This window comes from Carlito syrichta, unplaced genomic scaffold, assembly GCF_000164805.1.
Source record: "Carlito syrichta isolate Samal-C Ts95f unplaced genomic scaffold, Tarsius_syrichta-2.0.1 Scaffold302956, whole genome shotgun sequence".
Lineage (NCBI taxonomy): Eukaryota > Metazoa > Chordata > Mammalia > Primates > Tarsiidae > Carlito > Carlito syrichta.
This window is the reverse complement of record NW_007247052.1, coordinates 28,266-48,846: the sequence shown is the minus strand read 5'-3', so window position 1 is coordinate 48,846 and position 20,581 is coordinate 28,266. Positions and strand designations below refer to the sequence as shown.

The 20,581-nt window shown below is 40.2% G+C and overlaps 1 protein-coding gene across 1 annotated transcript in view; it reads left to right on the top strand.

Annotated features, from left to right (window-relative positions):
• Positions 1-20,581, top strand: part of LOC103259692 (glucoside xylosyltransferase 1) — a 64,168-nt gene that overhangs the window by 17,862 nt on the left and 25,725 nt on the right. Inside the window, exons 4-5 of the mRNA XM_021711973.1 lie at positions 1,955-2,071; positions 17,803-17,974. Coding sequence (XP_021567648.1) covers positions 1,955-2,071; positions 17,803-17,974 — 289 coding nt within the window. The remainder of the gene's footprint in view (positions 1-1,954; positions 2,072-17,802; positions 17,975-20,581) is intronic.

Sequence of the window (20,581 nt, the reverse complement as noted above, 5' to 3'; positions counted from 1 at the left end):
TCACACTACCACACCCGGCAAATTTTTTTATTTTTATTGTAGAAACAAGGTATTACCAAGTTGCCCAGGCTAGTGCTGAACCCCTGAGCTCAGACAGTCATCTTGCCTCTGCCTCCCAAAGTGTTGGAATTACAGGCATGAGCCACTGTTGTTTTTTGTTTGTTTGTTTGTTTGTTTGTTTTGTTTTGTTTTGTAGTGATGAGGTTTCACTATGTTGTCTACACTGGTCTTGAACTCCTGGTCTCACACGGTCCTCCCGCCTCAGCCTCCCACAGTGCTGGGATTGCAGGCGTGAGTCACCACACTTGGCCATAAGTTAACTATATAGTTACTCTATTGTGCTATTGAACACTACAATTTATTCATTCTACTAACTGTATTTTTTTACCCATTAACTTACCTCTTCATTCCCCCTCCCCTTTACCATCCGGGTCTCTGGTAACCACCATTCTACTCTCTATTTCCTTGAGTTCAACTTTCTTAGCTCCCAAATGTCATAAGTGAGAACTGGTGATATTTGTCTTGCTGTGCCTGGCATATCACTTAACTTAATGTCCTCCAGTTCTATCCTTGTTGCTGTAAATAGCATGATTTCATTTTTTATGACAGAATATTATTCTGTCATAAAAAATGAAAATATATACCACATTTTCTCTTTTTTTTAATATGGAACACTTCACAAATTTGCATATCATCTTTGCACAGGGGCCATACTAATCTTCTCTGTATCATATATGTGCTGCCAAAGCAAGCACCACCTTTCTTTTTTTTTTTTTTTGAGTAGGAGTCTCACTCTGTCGCCAGGCTAGGAAGTGCAGGGGACCGCTCCCGGCCACCGCAGCCTCGACCTGCTGGGCTCCAGCGATCCTTCCGCCTCAGCCTTCCAAGTAGCTGGAATTACAGGCATGCGCTACCACGCCCGGCTGATTTTTTGATTTATTGTAGAGATGAGGTCTCGCTGCCCAGGCGGGTCTCGAACCCGCGGGCTCAGGCAATCCACTCACCTCAGCCTCCCAAAGGCGCGGGATTACAGGCTGAGCCACCGGGCCCGGCTGCACCACCTTTCTTTATCTATTCATCTGTAGTTAGACACTTACATTGATTCCATGTCGTGGCTATTGTGAGTAGTCTTGCAATAATTATGGGAATGCACATGGATAGATAGCTTATTGGTATACTAATTTCCTTTTGGTGGGGGGGGGGGGTATAATATATCCAGCAGTGGGATTGCTGCATCTTGTTATAGTGCTATTTTTAGTTTTTTGAGGAATCTCCAAACTGTTCTCTGTAGTGACTATTAATTTACGTTTCCACCACCAACATTCCCTTTGCCATTTATCTTTGTCAGCATGTTATTTTTTGTCTTTTTGATAATTGCCATTTTAACTGGGGTGAGATGTTCTCTCATTGTGATTTTAATTTGCATTTCCTTGATAGTTAGTGATTTTTGAGTGTTTTTCATATTTTTATGGGCCATTATGGTTTCTTATTTTTTAGTGTAAAACACCATACAAGTAGTTTGGGTTGACAGTTAATTTAAAAGCATTTAAAATCTTTTTTCTTTCTGCCAGCATTCATGGCAGTTTTATTTTGTTTCAGGATAAGCAAATATTTTGGTTGGCTGAAAAGGATTTGTTCTAGGGTAATATGTATAGTCCTTATAAATTTTAGAAGACATACTTTGTCTGTGTCATCTGAGGAAGGAATTTTAATATGTCAGGAGAGTTCCTGATGAGAAAATTGTTTCCCAGTCTGTAGTATAGACTATGTAGAGCTTTTAAAGTTCTGTTTAAAATAATGGTGCTCTAAGTAAGGGAGAAATAAATTTTTGAAAAAAATCTTCAAGTTACTATAGCAACTTGAATTTGCAATTTTGTTGCTCTAAAATAGAACAGAAAGTTACTGTGTTTCTAAGTAAATTCCTTGTTAGTTCCAAACTGCTATACTCACATAGGACTTATTTCTGTCTTACTGTTAGGTGTAACGATTTCTCTCTGAGTTACTGGAATCCCTATTGGATGCTGCCCTCTGATGTTTGTGGAATGAACTGCTTTTGGGAAGCGGCTTTTAGGTAGGCACTTAATATTTAATTGGTAGATCAGTGTAGGTAAGATTAGTTAGTAGGTAACAAAACCTTTGACTGTAATAGGATGTGAATATTTCTTATAAGTGAGTATTATATAAATACATAATTTTCTGATTGGGTTTTCTATTTTTCCCATTTTGTAGTTGTTATCACTCATTTTTAGTATACTGCATTAAATGTTCTAAATTTTTTTGAGATATTAAGGTAAACCATTCTTAGAATTTATGATCTAACTTTAGGTGACAGGTGATAAAGTGACAAGTGGTAAAAATAGGCTTCCACTGACATTTATAGGTGTGTGTGTGTGTGTTTGTGTATGGCATTTATTTAATTTAAAGCTGGTGTACTGGAAAACATTTTGTAGGTATATGGGGGCAACTGGGGAAGGATTATATTAGTTATTAGTAGGGAATGAATATTGGGGAATGGAAGGATAATGAAAAATATTTTGTGAAGGAGTAAATGTCATAGCATTGTTTATTGACCTTTTAAGTTGCTGAATAGTTTGACTTTGCTCACTACTCTGTATAACGAAGGTATTGGATTGGCTGACCTCTCAGATTTCTTCCTGCTCTAATCTTCAATGAAAGATATGAAAGAAACAAGGCATGGCATAAGGCTCTGGCTCTCAGACTATCTCCCTGAGATAGTGGCAAAGGAGAATGGTACAGTAGTCTGAAATGCCCTTCCCATAGTAAAATAGAGAGTATCTGTTTTTACTGAATCTTTATGATTGATTTGAATTTTAGTTTTACTCCTTCTATTTGCCAAACACTGTGCTAAGAACTAGACACCTGAGTCAGGTTAATGTGGCTCCATCATTCTGGAGCTTGCATTGTAATGGGATCTTCACATTAGTAATGTGAGATTATAGTAGAAGGTGACAAGCTGTAGCTATGATGTCATCTTTTTTTTTTTGAGTCAAGAGTCTCACTCTGTCGCCCAGGCTGGAGTGCAGTGGCATACTCACGACCACCCCAGTGTTGACTTGCTGGGCTCTGGCGATCCTTCCACCTCAGCCTTCCAAGTAGCCAGAACTACAGGTGTGCGTTACTATGTCTGGCTAATTTTTTGGTATATTATAGAGACGAGGTCTCACCAAGTTGTCCATGCTGGTCTCGAACCCCTGGGCTCAGGCAATCCTCTTGTCTCTCTGCCTCCCAGGGTGCTGGGACTATAGGCTTGAACCACCACACCTGGCTAATTTTTTGGTTTACTGTGGAGATGAGATCTCACCATTTTGCCCAGACTGGTCTCAAACCCATGGGCTCAGGCAGTCCTCTCACCTCTGCCTCCCAAAGTGCTGGGATTACAGGTGTGAGCCACCATGCCTAGCTGATGGTACCAGGGAGGGCTTCCTGAATGGAGTGACTAGATGATGAACAGGAAATTAGCCAGGTTTAAGGATAGGGGATAGGAGGTTAAGTGTTCTATGTAGGAAGAACTTATTTTTTTAATTTTTTAATTTTTTTTTTTAAGTTGGAGTCTCACTCCTTTACCCAGGCTGGGGTGCAGTGGCACGCACGCTCATGGCCACCCCAATATCGACCTTTTGGGCTCCAACCATTCTTCCACCTCAGCCTTTCGAGTAGCTAGAACTTCAGACGCATGCTACCATGCCCAGCTATTTTTTATTTTATTGTTGAGACAAGGTCTCACTAAGTTGCCGGGGCTGGTCTCAAACCCGTGGGCTCAGGCAATCCACTTGCCTCGGCCTCACAAAGTTCTAGGATTACAGGCTGAGCCACCAAGCCCGGCCCAGTGTAATATTTTGAATGATTATACCAAGCTCATTAATATATTCATCACCACACATTTTTATCATTTTTGGTAGTGAGAACATTTAAAATGCTCTCTTATCAGTTTTGTTGAAATATACAATGCATTATTGTGAACTGTAATCACCTTCTTGTGCAATAAATCTTGAAAACTTCCTCCATCTAACTAGAACTTTGTACCATTTGGTCAGCATCTTCCAATCCTATGCCCCACCGTCTGCACCCTCTTCCTCTGGTAACCACCATTCCACTCTCTCCTATCCCAAGTACTAACCAGGCCTGACCCAGCTTAATTTCCCAGATCAGATAGATATGATGCGTTCGGAGTAGTATGGCTGTAGACCATTCTAGTCTTATAAGAACTGCATTCCGTTTTTTTAAAAAATTTATTTTTATTTTTTGAGTCAGGATCTCACTCTATTGCCCAAGCTGGAGTATAGTGGCACAATCATAGCTCACTGCAGCCTCGACCTCTTGGGCTCTGTGATCCTAGGCTTAGGTAATCCTTCTGTCTCAGCCTCCTAAGTCACTGGTACTACAGGCACACACCACCACACCGCAGCTTATTTACTTACTTACTTGTCTATTTATTTATTTATTGTAGGAGTGGGACTTTCTATGTTGCCTAGGCTGGCCTTGAACTCCTCGGTTCAGGCAGTCACCTGCCTTGGCTCCCAAAGTGCCAGGATTACAAGCAAGTGCCACCCTGCCTGACCAAGAACTGTATTCTTAATATCTCTTAATTGTATATTTCTTGCATTCTCAATGTATTTATGCATCTCGTGAACAACTAGCAGGGAATAGTTGAAATCAGATATTTTTAGCCGGGCTCAGTGGCTCAACCTGTAATCCCGCGCCTTTGGGAGGCTGAGGTGTGTGGATTGCCTGAGCCTGCGGGTTCGAGACCCACCTGGGCAACTTGGCGAGACCTCATCACTACAATAAACCAAAAAAATTAGCCGGGTGTGGTAGCGCGCACCGGTAGTTCCGGCTACTTGGAAGGCTGAGGCAGAAAGAGAGCTCTTTCTCTCTTTTTGAGAATTTAAGAAGTAAATTGTAGTTGTAGTTTCTAAGTCTTCAATTAATTTATTATACAGGTCGAGGCTGCGGTGGCCGGGAGCGGCCACTGCCCTCCAGTCTGGGCGACAGTGAGACTCCAACTCAAAAAATAAATAAATAAATAAAAATAAAGTAAAATAAAGAAATCAGATATCTTAATTCTGTTGCTGTGGAAGAGATTGGTCGATTGAAATTTTAGTATGGTGGATTATTCTAACTTTTAAACAATTAATTATATTTACTTATTTATATATATTTTTTAAGATTAGAAAATATAGTTTATTTAGAAGGTAAATTAGAGTGAGAGAAAGAAAGAGGAGATTCATCTCCCCAAGGCAGGGAAGGGGGCCAAAGTCAGGAAACATAGCAACAGCCATAGCTCAAAGAGCATGTGCCCACACCAGAGTCTAGTAAGGCAATGGTCTATATTTACTTTTGAGTTGGGCGTTTCATTCTGTTGTCCAGGGTGTATTGTAGTGGCATGATATCACAGCTTACTACAACCTTGATCTCCTGGGCTCAGACAATCCTTTCATCTCAGCCTCTTCTTGAGTATCTCAAACTACAGGAATGTGTCACCACACCTAGCTAATTTTTAAATATTTTGTAGAGATAAGGTCTTACTGTGTTTCCCAGGCTGGTCTTGAACTCCTGAGTTCAAGCAGTCCTCTCTCCTTGGCGTCCCAAAGTGCTGGGATTACAGGCATGAGCCACAACATCTGGTATTCCAACTTTAAAAAATTAACTTGTTAAGATAATCTAACCCTTCAGTTTGTTTATAATTTTGGAGAATTGGAGCTTCGTATGTTTTTATTCTTAGGAATATCTGCTAATGAATATAGTTTTGACAAGAACCACTTTTTTGTGTGACATAATTCTACTAACTCTGGAAGCTAGGTAAACTTGAAAACTTCAGTATGCTCTGATTTACCCATTGTAAATTGTAGCATGAGTGACAGGAATCTTTCCTCCTCTTTGCAAGACAGTCCCAGGGAAGTTGACCTAGTCAGAATCCTGGAGCCTTTGCTTACCATTCCTTTTGTTTTGGCTTCTCCAACTCATTATTTTCTTAATGCTGCCAAATATTCCCTGGAAAAAATGATCTGTGGTTAGATATATAATGTTGTATGCTCTTGGTTTTTACTCTTCTGAGATTTTAGAAGTTATGCTCTTCTTTCTGTTATACTTTCTACCTGTAATATTGTATCCTTTATATCATGTGATTACATAGAAAATAGTAACCATTTTGTTGTAAGTATTATATCATTATATAACAATATCTCACACCTAGTTTCTTTCTTTTTTCTTTTTTTGAGTTGAAGTCTCACTATGTTGCCCAGGCTGAAGTGCAATGGCACACTCAGAGACACTGCAGCCTCAACCTGCTGGACTCAGGTGGTCCTTCTACCTCAACCTTCTAAGTAACTGGAACTACAGGCACGTACCACCATGCCTGGCTAATTTTTTTGATTTATTGTAGAGATGAGGTCTCGCCAAGTTGCCTAGGTTGGTCTCCATCCCGTGGGCTCAGGCAGTCCCCTCACCTCTGCCTCCCAGAGTGCTGGAATTAGAGGCGTGAGCCACTGCGCCAGGCCTTCTTTCTTAGAATTAAGGAGTTCTCACCCTTTTTCAAACAAAATGCCATACAATTGTCATACCATTCTTACCATCTCTTTCAGTAGTGATTCTAAGTAATACCTCTTTTTGCCTGATTCTAAGAGCTTACCTGCCTACCTGGTAAAACTTCTTCAGAATTTCCCTTTATAGCCACCTTTGGTGTCACATTCTGCCTGATGCCAGGGGGTCCTTAGTAGGGCATTATATTCTTCTTTCCAGGCCTGCCCCAGCCTTCCCAACTTCTTTATATAATTTTGATCAAGTCTTATCTTAGGGATTATTTCCTTTCAATTAATTTATTATACAGTGAACATAAAAGAAAAATGGCCTCAACTCCCATCACAGGTGTTTTCATCATTCTTATGCATATTACACATTCGCATAGTTGTGATTAATCTTAAATTCTAACTTTAAAATTTTAATACTGGCCAGCGGCAATGACTCAGCCTTTAATCCCAGCACTTTGGGAGGCCAAGGAGAGAGGATTGCCTGAGCCCAGGGGTTCCAGGCCAGCCTGGGCAACTTAGTGAGACCTCGTCTCTGCACTAAATCACAAAAACTAGCCAGGCATGGTGGCGTGCATCTGTAGTTCCAGGTACTTGGAAGGCTGAGGCGGAAAGATCGCCTAAGTTCAGCAGATAGAGGCTGTGGTGGCTGTGAGCATGCCACTGCACTCCAGCCTGGACAACAAGAGTGAAACTCCAACTAAAAAAAAAAAGCCTTAATGCTTTTCCATATAGTATGTTCTTCACAATATGTCAGTGGTTACACACTGTCCATTGACTTTTGGAAAGCATTTCATGCTTAGAGCTCTTTCTCTCTTTTTGAGAATTTAAGAAGTAAATTGTAGTTGTAGTTTCTAAGTCTTCATTTGATTGAATGCTCACATCTCTTGAGTTCTTAAAGCCAAACCAAACACAGAATCTCTACAATAACTTGCTTTCAACCCTTTCTTTCCAAGGTATCTGCTTACTTGCTTTCTCTTCACTTGCAAACTTCTTTTAAGAGTTCCTACATACTGGTTTTACTTTAAAAAAAAAAAAAACTTCACACCTCAACCATTAGCAACATCTGCCAACTGACTCTCACTGCAGTCACCCCACCTCTGAATTGTTCTTTGGAGACCTTATCTTTTCTTGTTTGTTTGACACTGTTTACCACTTCCGTTTTCTTTCATCTCTGTCATTCTCTGACTTTTGAGATCAGACCAGGTGTCTCAGCTCCTCAATCTCTCTCCTCTGGGACTCCTTGTACCCTGCTTCCTAAATATCTGTGTTCCTTTGGACTCTGCTCTTTACTTTCCCCATTCCCTGGACAGTCACAGGATAATTTAATAGGTAGCTCTAATCCAGTGTTATTTTCTTAGCTCCATACCTGTATTTCCAGCTGCATATTGGTCATTTTCACCTGCCAATTCAGATGCCTCAGAGACTCTTGTTCAAAACTTGAATTAACGGTCTAACTCTTCAGACCTTCCCTTATCTGTGTTTAGTACCTTGGTTTACAGCTGACTTTCTCCACCTGTCAGTCCACATTGACATTTTACTGTCTAAAATGACAGCTTCTTGCTGATTTTCATTTTGTTGATTAGTTGTTGCATATATTTCCTCATTTGTTTAGCTTGGTTGTTTGTTGTTGTTGTTGTTTTGAGTTGAAGTCTCACTCTGTTGTCCCGGCTGGAGTGCAGTGGCACGAACATGGCTATTGCAACTTTGACCACCTAGGCTCAGACAATTCTTCTGCCTCAGCTGGGGAATACAGGTGCACACCACCTTGTCTGGCTGATTTTTTTTTTATTTCCTTGTAGAGACAAGGTCTTGCCATGTTGCCCAGGCTGGTCTCAAACTCCCGGACTCAGGCAGTTCTCTCACTTTGGCCTCTCAAAATGCTGGGGTTACAGATGTGAACGACCCTGCCTGGCCTTGTTTGGCTTTTTTATATCATCTTTTGCTTTGAATATCATCTATTGATTTTTACCTATTGAATGTTCTTTTCTTTTTTTTTAACTTTAAAAAAATTTTTATTGTAAAGATGTGGGGTACAATTCTTTTCTTTTTTTTTAAATTATAGAGATAAGATCTCACTATGCTGCCCAGACTGGTTTTGAACTCCAGGGCGCTAGCATTCCTCTTGCCTCAGCCTCCCAGAGTTTTGGGGTTACAGGTGTGAGCCACCACGCACTATTGAATTTTTAATGCTTATTTAATAAACTCTTAGAATAATCTGCTTTTGTCATTGATTACAAATATTTTCATAATTTGTTTTCTTTTTTAGTTTACTTTATTACGTAAACTCTTGATTTTAGTATTATTTTAAAAAATACTTTGTTTTAATATAGTACTTTTTCTATTACTTTTAAAAAATAAGTTCTTTAAAATACTTCTTTTTTTCTTTGAGGTGGGAATTGATTTTAGCTTTATGAATTCTGTGGTCATAGGTGAAGTTAAGGTTAGCTGTATTATTTTGAGTACTTCATACTTGAGATATGTCTTTACAGATTATTTAAAATTATATTTTAGAAATTAATGCTGATATTTTATGTTGAATTTTTCGATTTTCTTTTTTATGCTTTGCATATAATTCTGAAGAGTTTTTAAAAGTATTTTGTTTCAAAAGTGATTTATATACAACTCTTGAAAACAGTTTTACCTGATATAATAATTCAACACAACTCTTTTTGTAGTGAGAGAAAAAACTTTTTAAAAAAAGTTACACATTAAGAATATTATTGCTAGTGTTTTTAAATATAATTTTCCATTTTGTTCATCTGCAAGTTTTTAAAGATAGCTTTATGGCAGTTATTTTTTAGTTTGAATAGATTGTTATTTGAAATTCAGTTCTGTTTAGATTGACTGTATATAATTCATTACACTAATTCCTAGTCTAAATATTATTATACATACTTTTTATGAGGGGAATACTAATATAGTAGGCTATAAGAACATGCTGGAAGCTATTCATGCTATCTAAATAAAAGAAAAAGGTTACTATGATTATTTTTTTCTTTTCTTTTTTTTTGAGGCAAAGACCCCACTCTGTCTCCAGGCTGGAGTGCAGTGGTGTGCTAACAGTTACTATGCCCAGCACTATCTTTTTTTTGAATTGGGAGCTCACTCTGTTGCCCAGACTGGAGTGCAGTGGTACAGTCACAGCTCACTATAACCTTAAACTCCTGAACTCAGGAGTTCCTTCCACCTTAGCCTTCTGAGTAGCTGGGGCTGTAGGCGTGCACCACCACATTCGGTTCGTTTTTTGATTTTTTTTTTTTTTTTTGAGTTGGAGTCGCACCCTGTTGCCCAGGTTAGAGTGCAGTGGCACACTCACAGCCACTGCAGCCTTGGCCTGTTGGGCTCAGATGATCCTTCCGCCTCAGCCTGCTAAGTAACTGGAGCCACAGGCGTGCACCACCACATCTGGCTAACCTTTTGATTTATTATAGAGACAAGATCTTGCCATGTTGCCCAGGTTGGTCTCAAATCCATGGGCTCAGGCAGTTCTCTCTCCTCTGCCTTCCATAGTGTTGGAATTACAACATGAGCCACTGCACCTGGTCATTTTTTGATTTTTTTTTTTTTTATAGAAAGAAGATCTTGCTGTATTGCCTAGGCTGGTCTTGAACTCCTGGGCTCAAGCAGGCTTTGGTCTCCCAAAGGGATTAAAGCATGAGCCACTGTGCCCGGCCTTAACAGTATTAATTTATAATCATCTGTTTGAAAATTAAGGGAAAGAAGAAAAGAAATGTGTAGGCTATTTGAGAATGATACCTTAATGCTCACATTTACAGTGTGGTAGTCTATAATAAACATACAGGCCTGTCATCTGAAGCCTACTACTCTTCTGTCACCATCCACCTGCATGACTTTTGGCAAGTCACTTCTGTATTCTCTCTCTCTCTTTTTTGAGTTGCAATCTCACTTTTTTATTCAGACTGGAGTGTAGTGGCACAATCACAATTCACTGTAGCCTTGACTTCCTGTGCTCAGATGATCCTTACACCTTAGCCTCCTGAGTAACGGGCACTAGAGGCACATGCCACCATGACTGGCTAATTTTTAAATTTTTTGTAAAGATAAGGTCTCACTATGTTGCCTAGGCTGGTCTCAAACTCCTGGACTCAAGCAATTCTCTTTCCTTGGCTTCGCAAAGTGCTAGGATTACATGTGTGAGCCACTTTGTCCAGCTGTATTTTCATTTTTTAATAATCTGTCACCATAGAGTCAATTGGCTGCATCCAAAAATACTGTGCACTTTTAAGTGTGAAATAGTACTGTAAAAAGCTTTATTTATTACTAGTCTTCCTATTTTTAGAGTAATACTCATATTTCAGTAAAAGCCAATTATTTGTTGCAAAATGATGCTTTTAAAAGGATCCTTTTAAAAGCTCTTAGGCATTAGCTTTACTGACAATCTGATGTGATTCTGAGGACAGTGTTTCAGTTCTTGGGAACAGGAGATGATAGACATACAATGGTCATAAACTGTAACTAATAACTATGCCGATAAACTACCTTCTTACTAATTCTTCAAAATGTAATAATTCAAGAATAATGATGTCAAGATTTCATGATAACAGAATTGAGGAGGGAAAAAAATCCCACCATGGCTTGTTTAAGTGATTTCAAATAAAAGTGGTAACTGTGATGACTGGGAACCTTAAAAACATCAAAGATAATTACTAAAAATCAAATTCTCATGAGTTGCTAAAAATTAAAATTTGGGGATTTTTTTCCTGAAAAATGACTACTTTGGCAAAGCATGTGACTCAGACTACATTATCTCAAGTCTTTGGGATAGCAGGTATTTAAATCCTTCAGCATAAAAAAGTATCTCATTGCTTTGTACTTGGAAAATGACTAGGACCCAAAATTCAAGAGATAACTTAGATGATATTTATAATGATAAAAAAGGGAAGACTTTGGTATGAAGACTAGTACTATATAATTATGCATATATGGCAGACTAATCCCTATTTGTATATTTATAGGGATAATTGGCATGATTATTGCAAGTTTTTTGGAGGCCAAGGAAAATAATCCACAGATACATCATGTTGATTTATCAAGTACTGAGTGTTAATGTAGTCTTCATACTATTACTCCTGTATCAGTTTCTTAGAACTTTTTAGCTTAGATGAAACCACTTAGGGAATGGTTAGAGACATTCCTGGTTTGACGGGCATGGTGGCTCACACCTGTGATCACAGCACTTTGGGCGGTAGAGGTAAGAGGATTGCCTGCGTCCAGGGATTCGAGATCAGCCTGGACAACTTGGTGAGACCTTGTCTCGACAATTAATCAAAAAGTTAGCCAGGCATAATGGCGCACACTTGTAATTCCAGCTACTTGGAAGGCTGAGGTGGAAGGATTGCCTGAGCCCAGCAGGTGCAGGCTGCAGTGGCTGTGAATGTACCACTGCACTCCAACCTGGGCAACGGAGTGAGACTCTGACTCAAAAAAAGAAAAAAGAAACACTCCTGGCTTATCAAAGTGAGAAGATAAATATTACAAATGCTGAAAATGTAAACATAAGGTTTGCGAGAGCTGCCGATTTTGTGAGTTCCAGTCAAAAAATACCTTCATCTGTCTCTTCATCACTCATCACTCGTGGATTTGGCACGTCTTTCCAGTTTTTCTCCATCCCAGCCTCGCTGGAACACTCCTCAGTCTGCCACTTAGATGCCGAATTCTTTCTTGCCTAGGTGCATATTCCGGACCTTGAGGCTTGCTGACATTACAAATAAAATAGAGAGAAGGGCTGGTGGAGCTTCCAAGAAAAATTCCAGGGAGGGCCTGAAGTCAAAGACCAGAACAGACTTTTGTGAGGATGACAGTGGTGGCCTGGGCCATCAGGACGTGGAAAATGTTATTGAGGAATTCAGAATGAAAGCCACTGAAAGGCCCAGGAATGCAGTTGCAAAAATAGGGGCTCCTAAAAGTGCATTGTGGCATAAAAAAGTCTACAGTTCTTCCTTCCTTCCTTCCTTCCTTCCTGTCTTTCTTTCTTTCTTTCTTTTTTTTTTTTTTGAGTTGGAGTCTCGCTCTGTCGCCCAGACTGGAGTGCAATGGCTGCTCCCGGCCACCGCAGCCTCGACCTGCTGGGCTCCAGCGATCCTTCCGCCTCAGCCTTACAAGTAGCCGGAATTACGGGCATGCACTACCATGCCCGGCTGATTTTTTGATTTATTGTAGAGATGAGGTCTCGCTGCCCAGGCAAGTCTCGAACCCACGGCTCAGGCAATCCACTCACCTCAGCCTCCCAAAGGCGCGGGATTACAGGCTGAGCCACCGAGCCCGGCTCTTTCTTTCTTTTTTTCTTTCTTTCTTTCTTTCTTTCTTTCTTTCTGCCTTTCTTTCTTTTTCTTTCTTTCTTTCTTTCTTTCTTTCTGCCTTTCTTTCTTTTTCTTTCTTTCTGTCTTTCTTTTTCTTTTTCTTTTTCTTTGTCTGTCTGTCTTTCTTTCTTTCTGTCTTTCTTTCTTTCTTTCTTTCTGTCTTTCTTTCTGTCTGTCTTTCTATCTGTCTTTCTTTCTGTCTTTCTTTCTGTCTTTCTTTCTTTGTTAGAGTCTCACTCTGTAGCCCAGGCTGCAGTGTAGTGGGATGATCTCAGCTCACTGCAGCCTCCACCGCGCCTAGCTAGTTTTTTTGTAGTGATGAGGTTTTACTATATTGCCAGTCTCGTCTCAGCCTCCCGAAGTTCTAGGATTACATGTATGAGCCAATGTGCCTGGCCAAAAAAAGACCACAGTTCTTAATTTGATTGTGGTTACTCCTCTGAAGGCTCAGGGTCAGCCTGTTAAAAATGCCAAAGAAATATAGTTTGCTGTTCTGTATGAAGTTGCTTTCAGTGAGCTGGTTCCCTTCAGTATCTTTTCATTATAGATATTGACCATGGGGGAAATAAAACACTGGACTATAATAAGAACATGGCCCAGGCCAAGACGGATGTGACTGAAAACCTGGCTGTGGTATTCCAGTTAGTTTCAGGAAAAGTCCACTCCTCTGCTGTGCAGTTGTCTCTTCTGGGACACTCACTTCTGAGAAGAAGGCAGGAATTGAATGAACTAAAGAAGGAATTGTGATGAAACCCATGTCCTGCCAGGTTATGTTGTGAAGTTTTAGTCCCTCAATCAAGGCCATGATAGACAAAAATAGAATCAGGAGGGAAGCCCACTGTATCCAGTTTAGTTACCGCTTCAGCACTATGCTGAATGGAAGAGCTGTTGTTATAGTGCTAGATTTAGAGAAGTCAACAGCTGTGGCCTTTCTTTATAACACAGAATGACACAGGAACACAGAAGACTAGCTTTACGTGTTCTGAGCACATATTCACATTAGTTGGAAGATAATTATACTTGGTTTCTTCATTGTGAAATATTTTACCAGTAAGGTGCAACTTGGTCTTAAAGCAGTGAATATGGCACTAGCAGGAATGTGTACATTGTGTTGGATGATAACAGCACTTTCTTTCTGTTTCACTGTTTTTAAAATTTTCTCAGGAACTATTTAGCTGGAGGGAAACAGAGGCCTCTTGCCCCAAGCCGCCTTTTGTGGAACCAAAAGCAAGATAAAGTCTTGACTAGGAAAGGCTGTTTTCACTGTAACAATGGTACCTTTATCCCCTTTATAACATGTGGGGGAAATACTTTAGCATATATTGGTTATTCTTGTCCAAATTATTAAATAGTGATAGCAAAATAGTTTTCTAATTCTGTCATATCTTCCACATTTTTTTTTGACTTGGAGTCTTTCTTACTCTGTCACCCAGGCTGGAGTGCAGTGGCATGTGCATGGCCACCTCAGCCTTGACCTGCTGGGCTCAGGCAATCTTTCCGCCTCAGCCTTCCAAGTAATTGGAGCTACAGGCACGTGCCACCACGCCCAACTAATTTTTTGATTTATTCTAGAGACAAGGTCTCACCTTGTTGTCCGGGCTGGTCTCAAACCCCTGGAGTCAGGCAGTCTTCTTGCCTTGGCCTCCCAAAGTGCTGGGATTACAGGCTTGAACCACCACTCCCCACCTCATATCTTCTATATTTATTGGTTAGTAATTACCCTTAAGAAAGAAGAGTTTGGCCGGGTGCAGTGGCTCAAGCCTGTAATCCCAGCACTTTGAGAGGCCAAGGTGAGAGGATTGCCTGAGCCCTCAGGTTTGAGACCAACCTGGATAATATAGTGAGATCTCATCTCTACAATAAATCAAAAAATTAACTGGGCGTGGTAGCGTGCACCTGTAGATTCGTCTACTTAGAAGGCTGAGGTGCAAGATTGTCAGAGCTCTGCGGATTGATGCTGGGGGTACCCATGAGCATGCCACTGCACTCCAGCATGGATGATAGAGTGACACTCCAACTCAGAAGAGTTTCCTTCCCTTACCCTGTTAACCCTGTTATTTCTAATGTCATTTTGGATACATGGATTTATTTTTTTTTAATCTGGTATATTATCATTCATTACTGATGTGCTTTTGATACTCAGATTATGCCAAATTTAACCATGGGAAACCTCAGGTATTATCTTTGAATCATCTGAAGCATTTCTTCTAATCATATATCTGTAGGAAAACAGGTTTGACTTAAAATGTCCTTTTGAATAGCAGTTTTTCAAAGTCCACAGGGACTTTTCTTTTGTTCATACTGTGATTGACATATAGCACATTTTTACAGACCTTGGCAAGAGTCCACCACTCAAACGGGGCCCAAATTATTTGAATGACTGTTTCTCTTTGACTACGTGTTACTTTCTATAGTGTTGGAGCTTACTTAAGATTTTTTCCACTTGAAATTGATTTTCCTGATTTTGGGGTTAGGGACAGGGTGGTGGTCAGAGACATCTTTAAAGTATATTTTGTTTTGTCAGTTTAGGTGTTGGAGTCTGTACTATATGTAAAAAAGGACACCTAACAGAAAAACAAATGTGATATAGTTGACAATATTTGTGTAAATTGTTGAAAGGAATGCGGGCAGTGTGACTTAATCTTGGCTAAAATGCCTGACAAAAGGACTGATTTTTTTTTTTTTTTTTTGAGTTGGAGTCTCACTTTGTCGCCCAGTGCAGTGGCACGCTTCCAGCCACCGCAGCCTTGCCCTGCTGGGCTTCAGTGATCCTTCTGCCTCAGCCTTCCAAGGAGCCGGAACTACAGGCGTGCGCTACCTCACCTGGTTAATTTTTTATTTATTGTAGAGATGAGGTCTCGCCAAGTTGCCCAGGTGGGTCTTGAACCTGCGGACTCAGGTAGTCCACTCGCTTTGGCCTCCCAAAGTGCTGGGTTTATAGGCTGAGCCACAGAGCCTGGCCCTAAAGGACTGATTTTAGAGGCATTTTTTTTTCCCTTGAGGATCATTTGGTGAGGTTTAATATACTTCGTGTGTAGGGATTCTGTGCAAATTGACATTTGACTATTATAGCTTGCTTTTTAAATCTCTTAGCTTTTGACTTTGGCGCAAGATCTACTTATGGGCCAGTTAAGCAATCTGAACCCATTATAGATTCTCAAATCATGATGCTTTAGTGAAGGCCTTTATACCACCTGAGAAGTAGGATCTGGAGGCAGTTACTAGAAAGATGATATAATATATAATTCTATACAATTATAGTACGTTTCGATTTTCTTGTCTTTAACTTGTGTCATTGTGATTTCTACAGTTTTCAGATGAACTGGATTCATATCCCCTTGTTATAGATGTGGAAAGTGTAGACTTCCCTCTACTAATACAGTTTCAGTGTTATTAACTGCTGAGTTCAACAGAGAAAAAGAGGAAGGGATAGAGGGTGGGACAGGAGAGAAGATGCTACTTCTTCCTAATTGCTGTCAGTGGCAAAGAGTAGAGACTTTTAAGAAGACCCAAGTTATGTTAACACCACATATGCACAAGAATTGGCCCAGCAGATGTAAGAGGTTTTAAAGGTTACTTAAGCCTGCAGGTATGTACTGCTTGCTGCTGCTGTGTTAGAAGTAGTTCTAGGCTCAGCCTCTCATCCCAGCACTTTGGGAAACCGAGGTGAGTGGATTGCCTGAGTCTGCGGGTTCGAGACCAGCCCAGGAAATTTGGCGAGACCTCGTCTCTACAATAAAAAAAAATTAGCTGGCCATGATATCACACTCCTATAGTTCTGGCTACTTGGAAGACTGAGGTGGAAGGATTGCTGGAGACCAGCAGGTTGACGCTGAGATGACTATGAGTGCCACTGCCCTCCAGCCTGGGTGACAGAGACTCCAACTCATTTAAAAAAAAAAAAAAAAAGGAAAGTTCTAAAGACATACTGTTGTTTGACTAGTATCATTTATACCATCTTAGAAATGTCAGCATCCTGGTGGATATCTGGTAAATGGGACTGAATGTGTGTCACTGATGTGAAATAGTTTTTTTTCCTTGTAATCAGCATTTAAGATTGAATGTACTGAAATATTTATGGATGAAATTATGACTGGCTTTGCTTCACTATATAGTTTATAGTGAAGTGGAAGGTGGTATGGAGGGAGGTTTTTAATAAGAATATGTGTAAGGGTTTGGGCTTTTTTTTTCCCCTTCAAATTTTTATTTATTTATTTATTTATTTTTTGAGTTGGAGTCTCACTCTGTCGCCCAGGCTGGAATGCTGTGGCACACTCACAGCCACTCTAGCGTCGACCTGCTGGGCTTTGGTGATCCTTCCACTTCAGCCTTCCAAGTAGCTGGAACTACAGGTGCATACTACTGCTTCTGGCTAAATTTTTTTTAATCTATTGTAGAGACGAGATCTTGCCAAGTTGCCTGGGCTCGTCTTGAACCTGTAGGTTTAGGCAATCCACTCACCTCGACCTCCCAAAGTGCGGGGATTACAGGCTGAGCCACCGAGCCAGGTCAGAGTTTTTTAAAAATAACAAAGTTTTAAAAAAGATATTGAATGAAAGACCTTCAAGTCAGGGATGTTCAATTTTTCAATGGGTTCCTTGAGAGAATTAAGCCCTAATGCCCTAAGGGATCCAGTGTGAGAAATGAATTAACCTCTCTGCTGGGTTGCTATAATGGGGCTGGTTATGTATTCTTGGGATAATTGAGAAAATAGTCATTTTGTTCGTGTTCTGTGGTTCCTAGTGAGGAAAATTCGTTGAGAAAGGCTAGTTGAGAATATAGAAACATAATTGATTCGACATTATGTTTTATAATTTGATGTTACTTTGCTTTTTAAACAGAAGTTTTGAGCTTCAGTTTTTGAACATGGTAAAAATGTCATGTTGCTAACATGTACTATAACTGTTGGAAAATGTGGTTTTCTTTCCTGTTAGGTATAGTCTGAAAGTACAGCCTGTTGAGAAAATGCACCTAGCTGTAGTTGCGTGTGGTGAAAGATTGGAAGAAACTATGACCATGTTGAAGTCAGCTATTATTTTCAGCATCAAACCTCTTCATTTCCATATTTTTGCTGAAGATCAGCTACATGATAGCTTTAAAGGGAGAGTAAGTATTTGAAACATAGTCAAGGCTATAATGTTGATTGAATATTTAATAGCATAATAGAATGTTGTTTTATTCCTTTATTGAAAAAAGTATTTTTTTCTACAACTCTGCCCTCCTAGAGTGGGAGTGCTCCTTGTACCTCTTCCATCTGGTTCCAGATCCAAGGTGTAAGAGGAAGTTTTATTTCTGAACAGTAGTTGGCTACTTACAGTCCTTTGCCAAGCATCGAGGTTTTATTTTATTTATTTCATTTTATTTTTATTTTTTGAGTTGGCGTCTCACTGTGTCATACAGACTGGAGTGCAATGGCATGCTGATGGCCACTGCAACCTTGACCTGCTGGGCTTCTGTGATCCTTCCACCTCCATGCTCCACCATGCCCAGCTACTTTTTTGATGTATTGTAGAGATGAGGTCTCACCAAGTAGCCCAGGCTGGTCTTGAATCCGTAAGCTCGGGCAATCCTCTCTCCTCAGCCTCCTAAAGTGCTGGGATTATAGGCATGAGCCACTGCACCTGGCGAGGTTTTATTTTAGCGATTATAGTTCTAGGATGTTTTGACTGAGAAGTCCTGTGATTTAACTTTGTCCCTGTCCTTGGCTTGGGAGTGCCTCAATTAGAGTACATACAAAAGCTTTTTTGGTTTTTTTTTTTTTGAGTCGGTGTCTCAATCTGTCACCCAGGCTGGAGTGTAGTGGCATGATCACAGTGCACAGCAGTCTTGATATCCGGGCTCAGGAAATCCTTTTGCTTCAGGTTCGTAGCTGGGACTACAGATATACACTGCCACACCCAGCTAATTATTTAAAAATTTTTTTGTAGAGACGAGGTCTCTCTATGTTGCCCATGATTGTCTTGAACTCCTGGGCTCAAGCAGTCCTCTTGCTTCAATCTCTAAAAGTACTTGGATTGCAGGCATGAGCCACTGCACCTGGTCTATTTTAGTTTTATATTAGTATCAGTTTGGCTGCAGTGGCAAAAAAAACAAAATAACAGTGGCTAAAACAAGAAGTTTATTTCTTTTGGGCTGGGCATGGTGGCTTACACCTACAATCCTAGCAATTTGGTAGGATTGCCTAGACCAGCCTAAGCAACTTGGTGAGACCTCATCTTTCCAATAAATCAAAGCCAGGCATGGTGGCAGGTGCCTATGGTTCCAGCTACTTAGAAGGCCAGGCAGAAGGATTGCCTACACCGAGCAGGTTGAGGCTGCGGTAGCCGTGAGCATGCAACTACACTCTAACCTAGGCAACAGAGTAAGACACTGACTCAGAAAAAAAAGTTTATTTCTCTCTCACATGAAAGTAGATAGTCTAGGTTATTTGGCAGCTTTTTATCTGGGGACACTGGCTTCTTCTCACTGTGACTGAGCCATTTTCAACATGAGGCTTCTACCTAATGTTCTAAGATGACTGCTCAGGTTCCAGCCACTGCATCCATATTCTTTCAACATGAGGAGAGAAAGGAATAAAGAAAAGCATTCTCTTTTCCTTCTTCTTTTTTTTTTTGAATCAGACCCTCACTCTGTCGCCCAGGCTGAAGTGCAATGGCATGCTATGGCCAAGCCTCAGCGGCTGGGCTCAGGCAGTCCTTTTGCCTTAGCCTCCTGAGTAGCTGGGACTACAGGTACATGCCACCATGCCAGGCTGATTTTTGATTTATTGTAGAGATGAGGTCTCGTCAAGTTGCCCAGGTTGGTCTTGAACTCCTGGACTCAGGCAGTCTTTTCGCCTTTGCCTTCCAAAGTGCTGGGATTACAGGTGTGAGCCACTGTGCCCGGAACTCTTCCTTTTTTTAAAGATACTTTCTAGAAGTTGTCATAACATTTCTGCCTATATCCCACTGTTTTCAATTTAGTCGTATGACTATACCTAGCTGTTAGGGAGAGAGGGATATGTACTCTTTAATCAGATCAACTTTATTATCTTCTTAACAATAATAAAATATTACTGTGCAAGAAGAGAATAGACACAGGGAGGAGAACATATAAGAAAAAGAAAATTTACCTGAAATTTTACTACCTTGTGTTTGGAGATGATGGTAGCAGTGATACTAAAGATCATTCATTTGTTCATTCATGCATATTCTCTCTTCTCTCCCGACTCTATCTCTATCTTTATCGCCACTAAATTAAACCTTCAAACTGATTTGGAACTTTATGCTTAGTCTAACTGTGTAAAAAATATATTTTTCATTTTTCAAGTTAAATTAATTCATTTTGCATATTGATTGAAAAATACTACTTGTGGTATCAGGTCTATGTTTTTGGCCAAAGTCTTTGATTCCAAGAGACATAAATGTTTACTTACTTTAAAAATATTTCTAGTATCTATGTTTTTGATACATGCTTTTTTGATATTGATCTCTTATTTGGATTGTTTTCTAAAATATTAACTTAAGAATTAATCTTGTCTTAGAGGTTAAGAGAATAGTAACAGACTGCTCCCAGTGTTGGAAACCTTTGAAAATATAATAAAGCCGGGCTTGGTGGCTCAACCTGTAATCCCAGTGCTTTGGGAGGCTGAGGTGAGTGGATTGCCTGAGCCCGCAGGTTCGCGACCTGCCTGGGCAACTTGGCAAGACCTCATCTCTACAATAAATCAAAAAA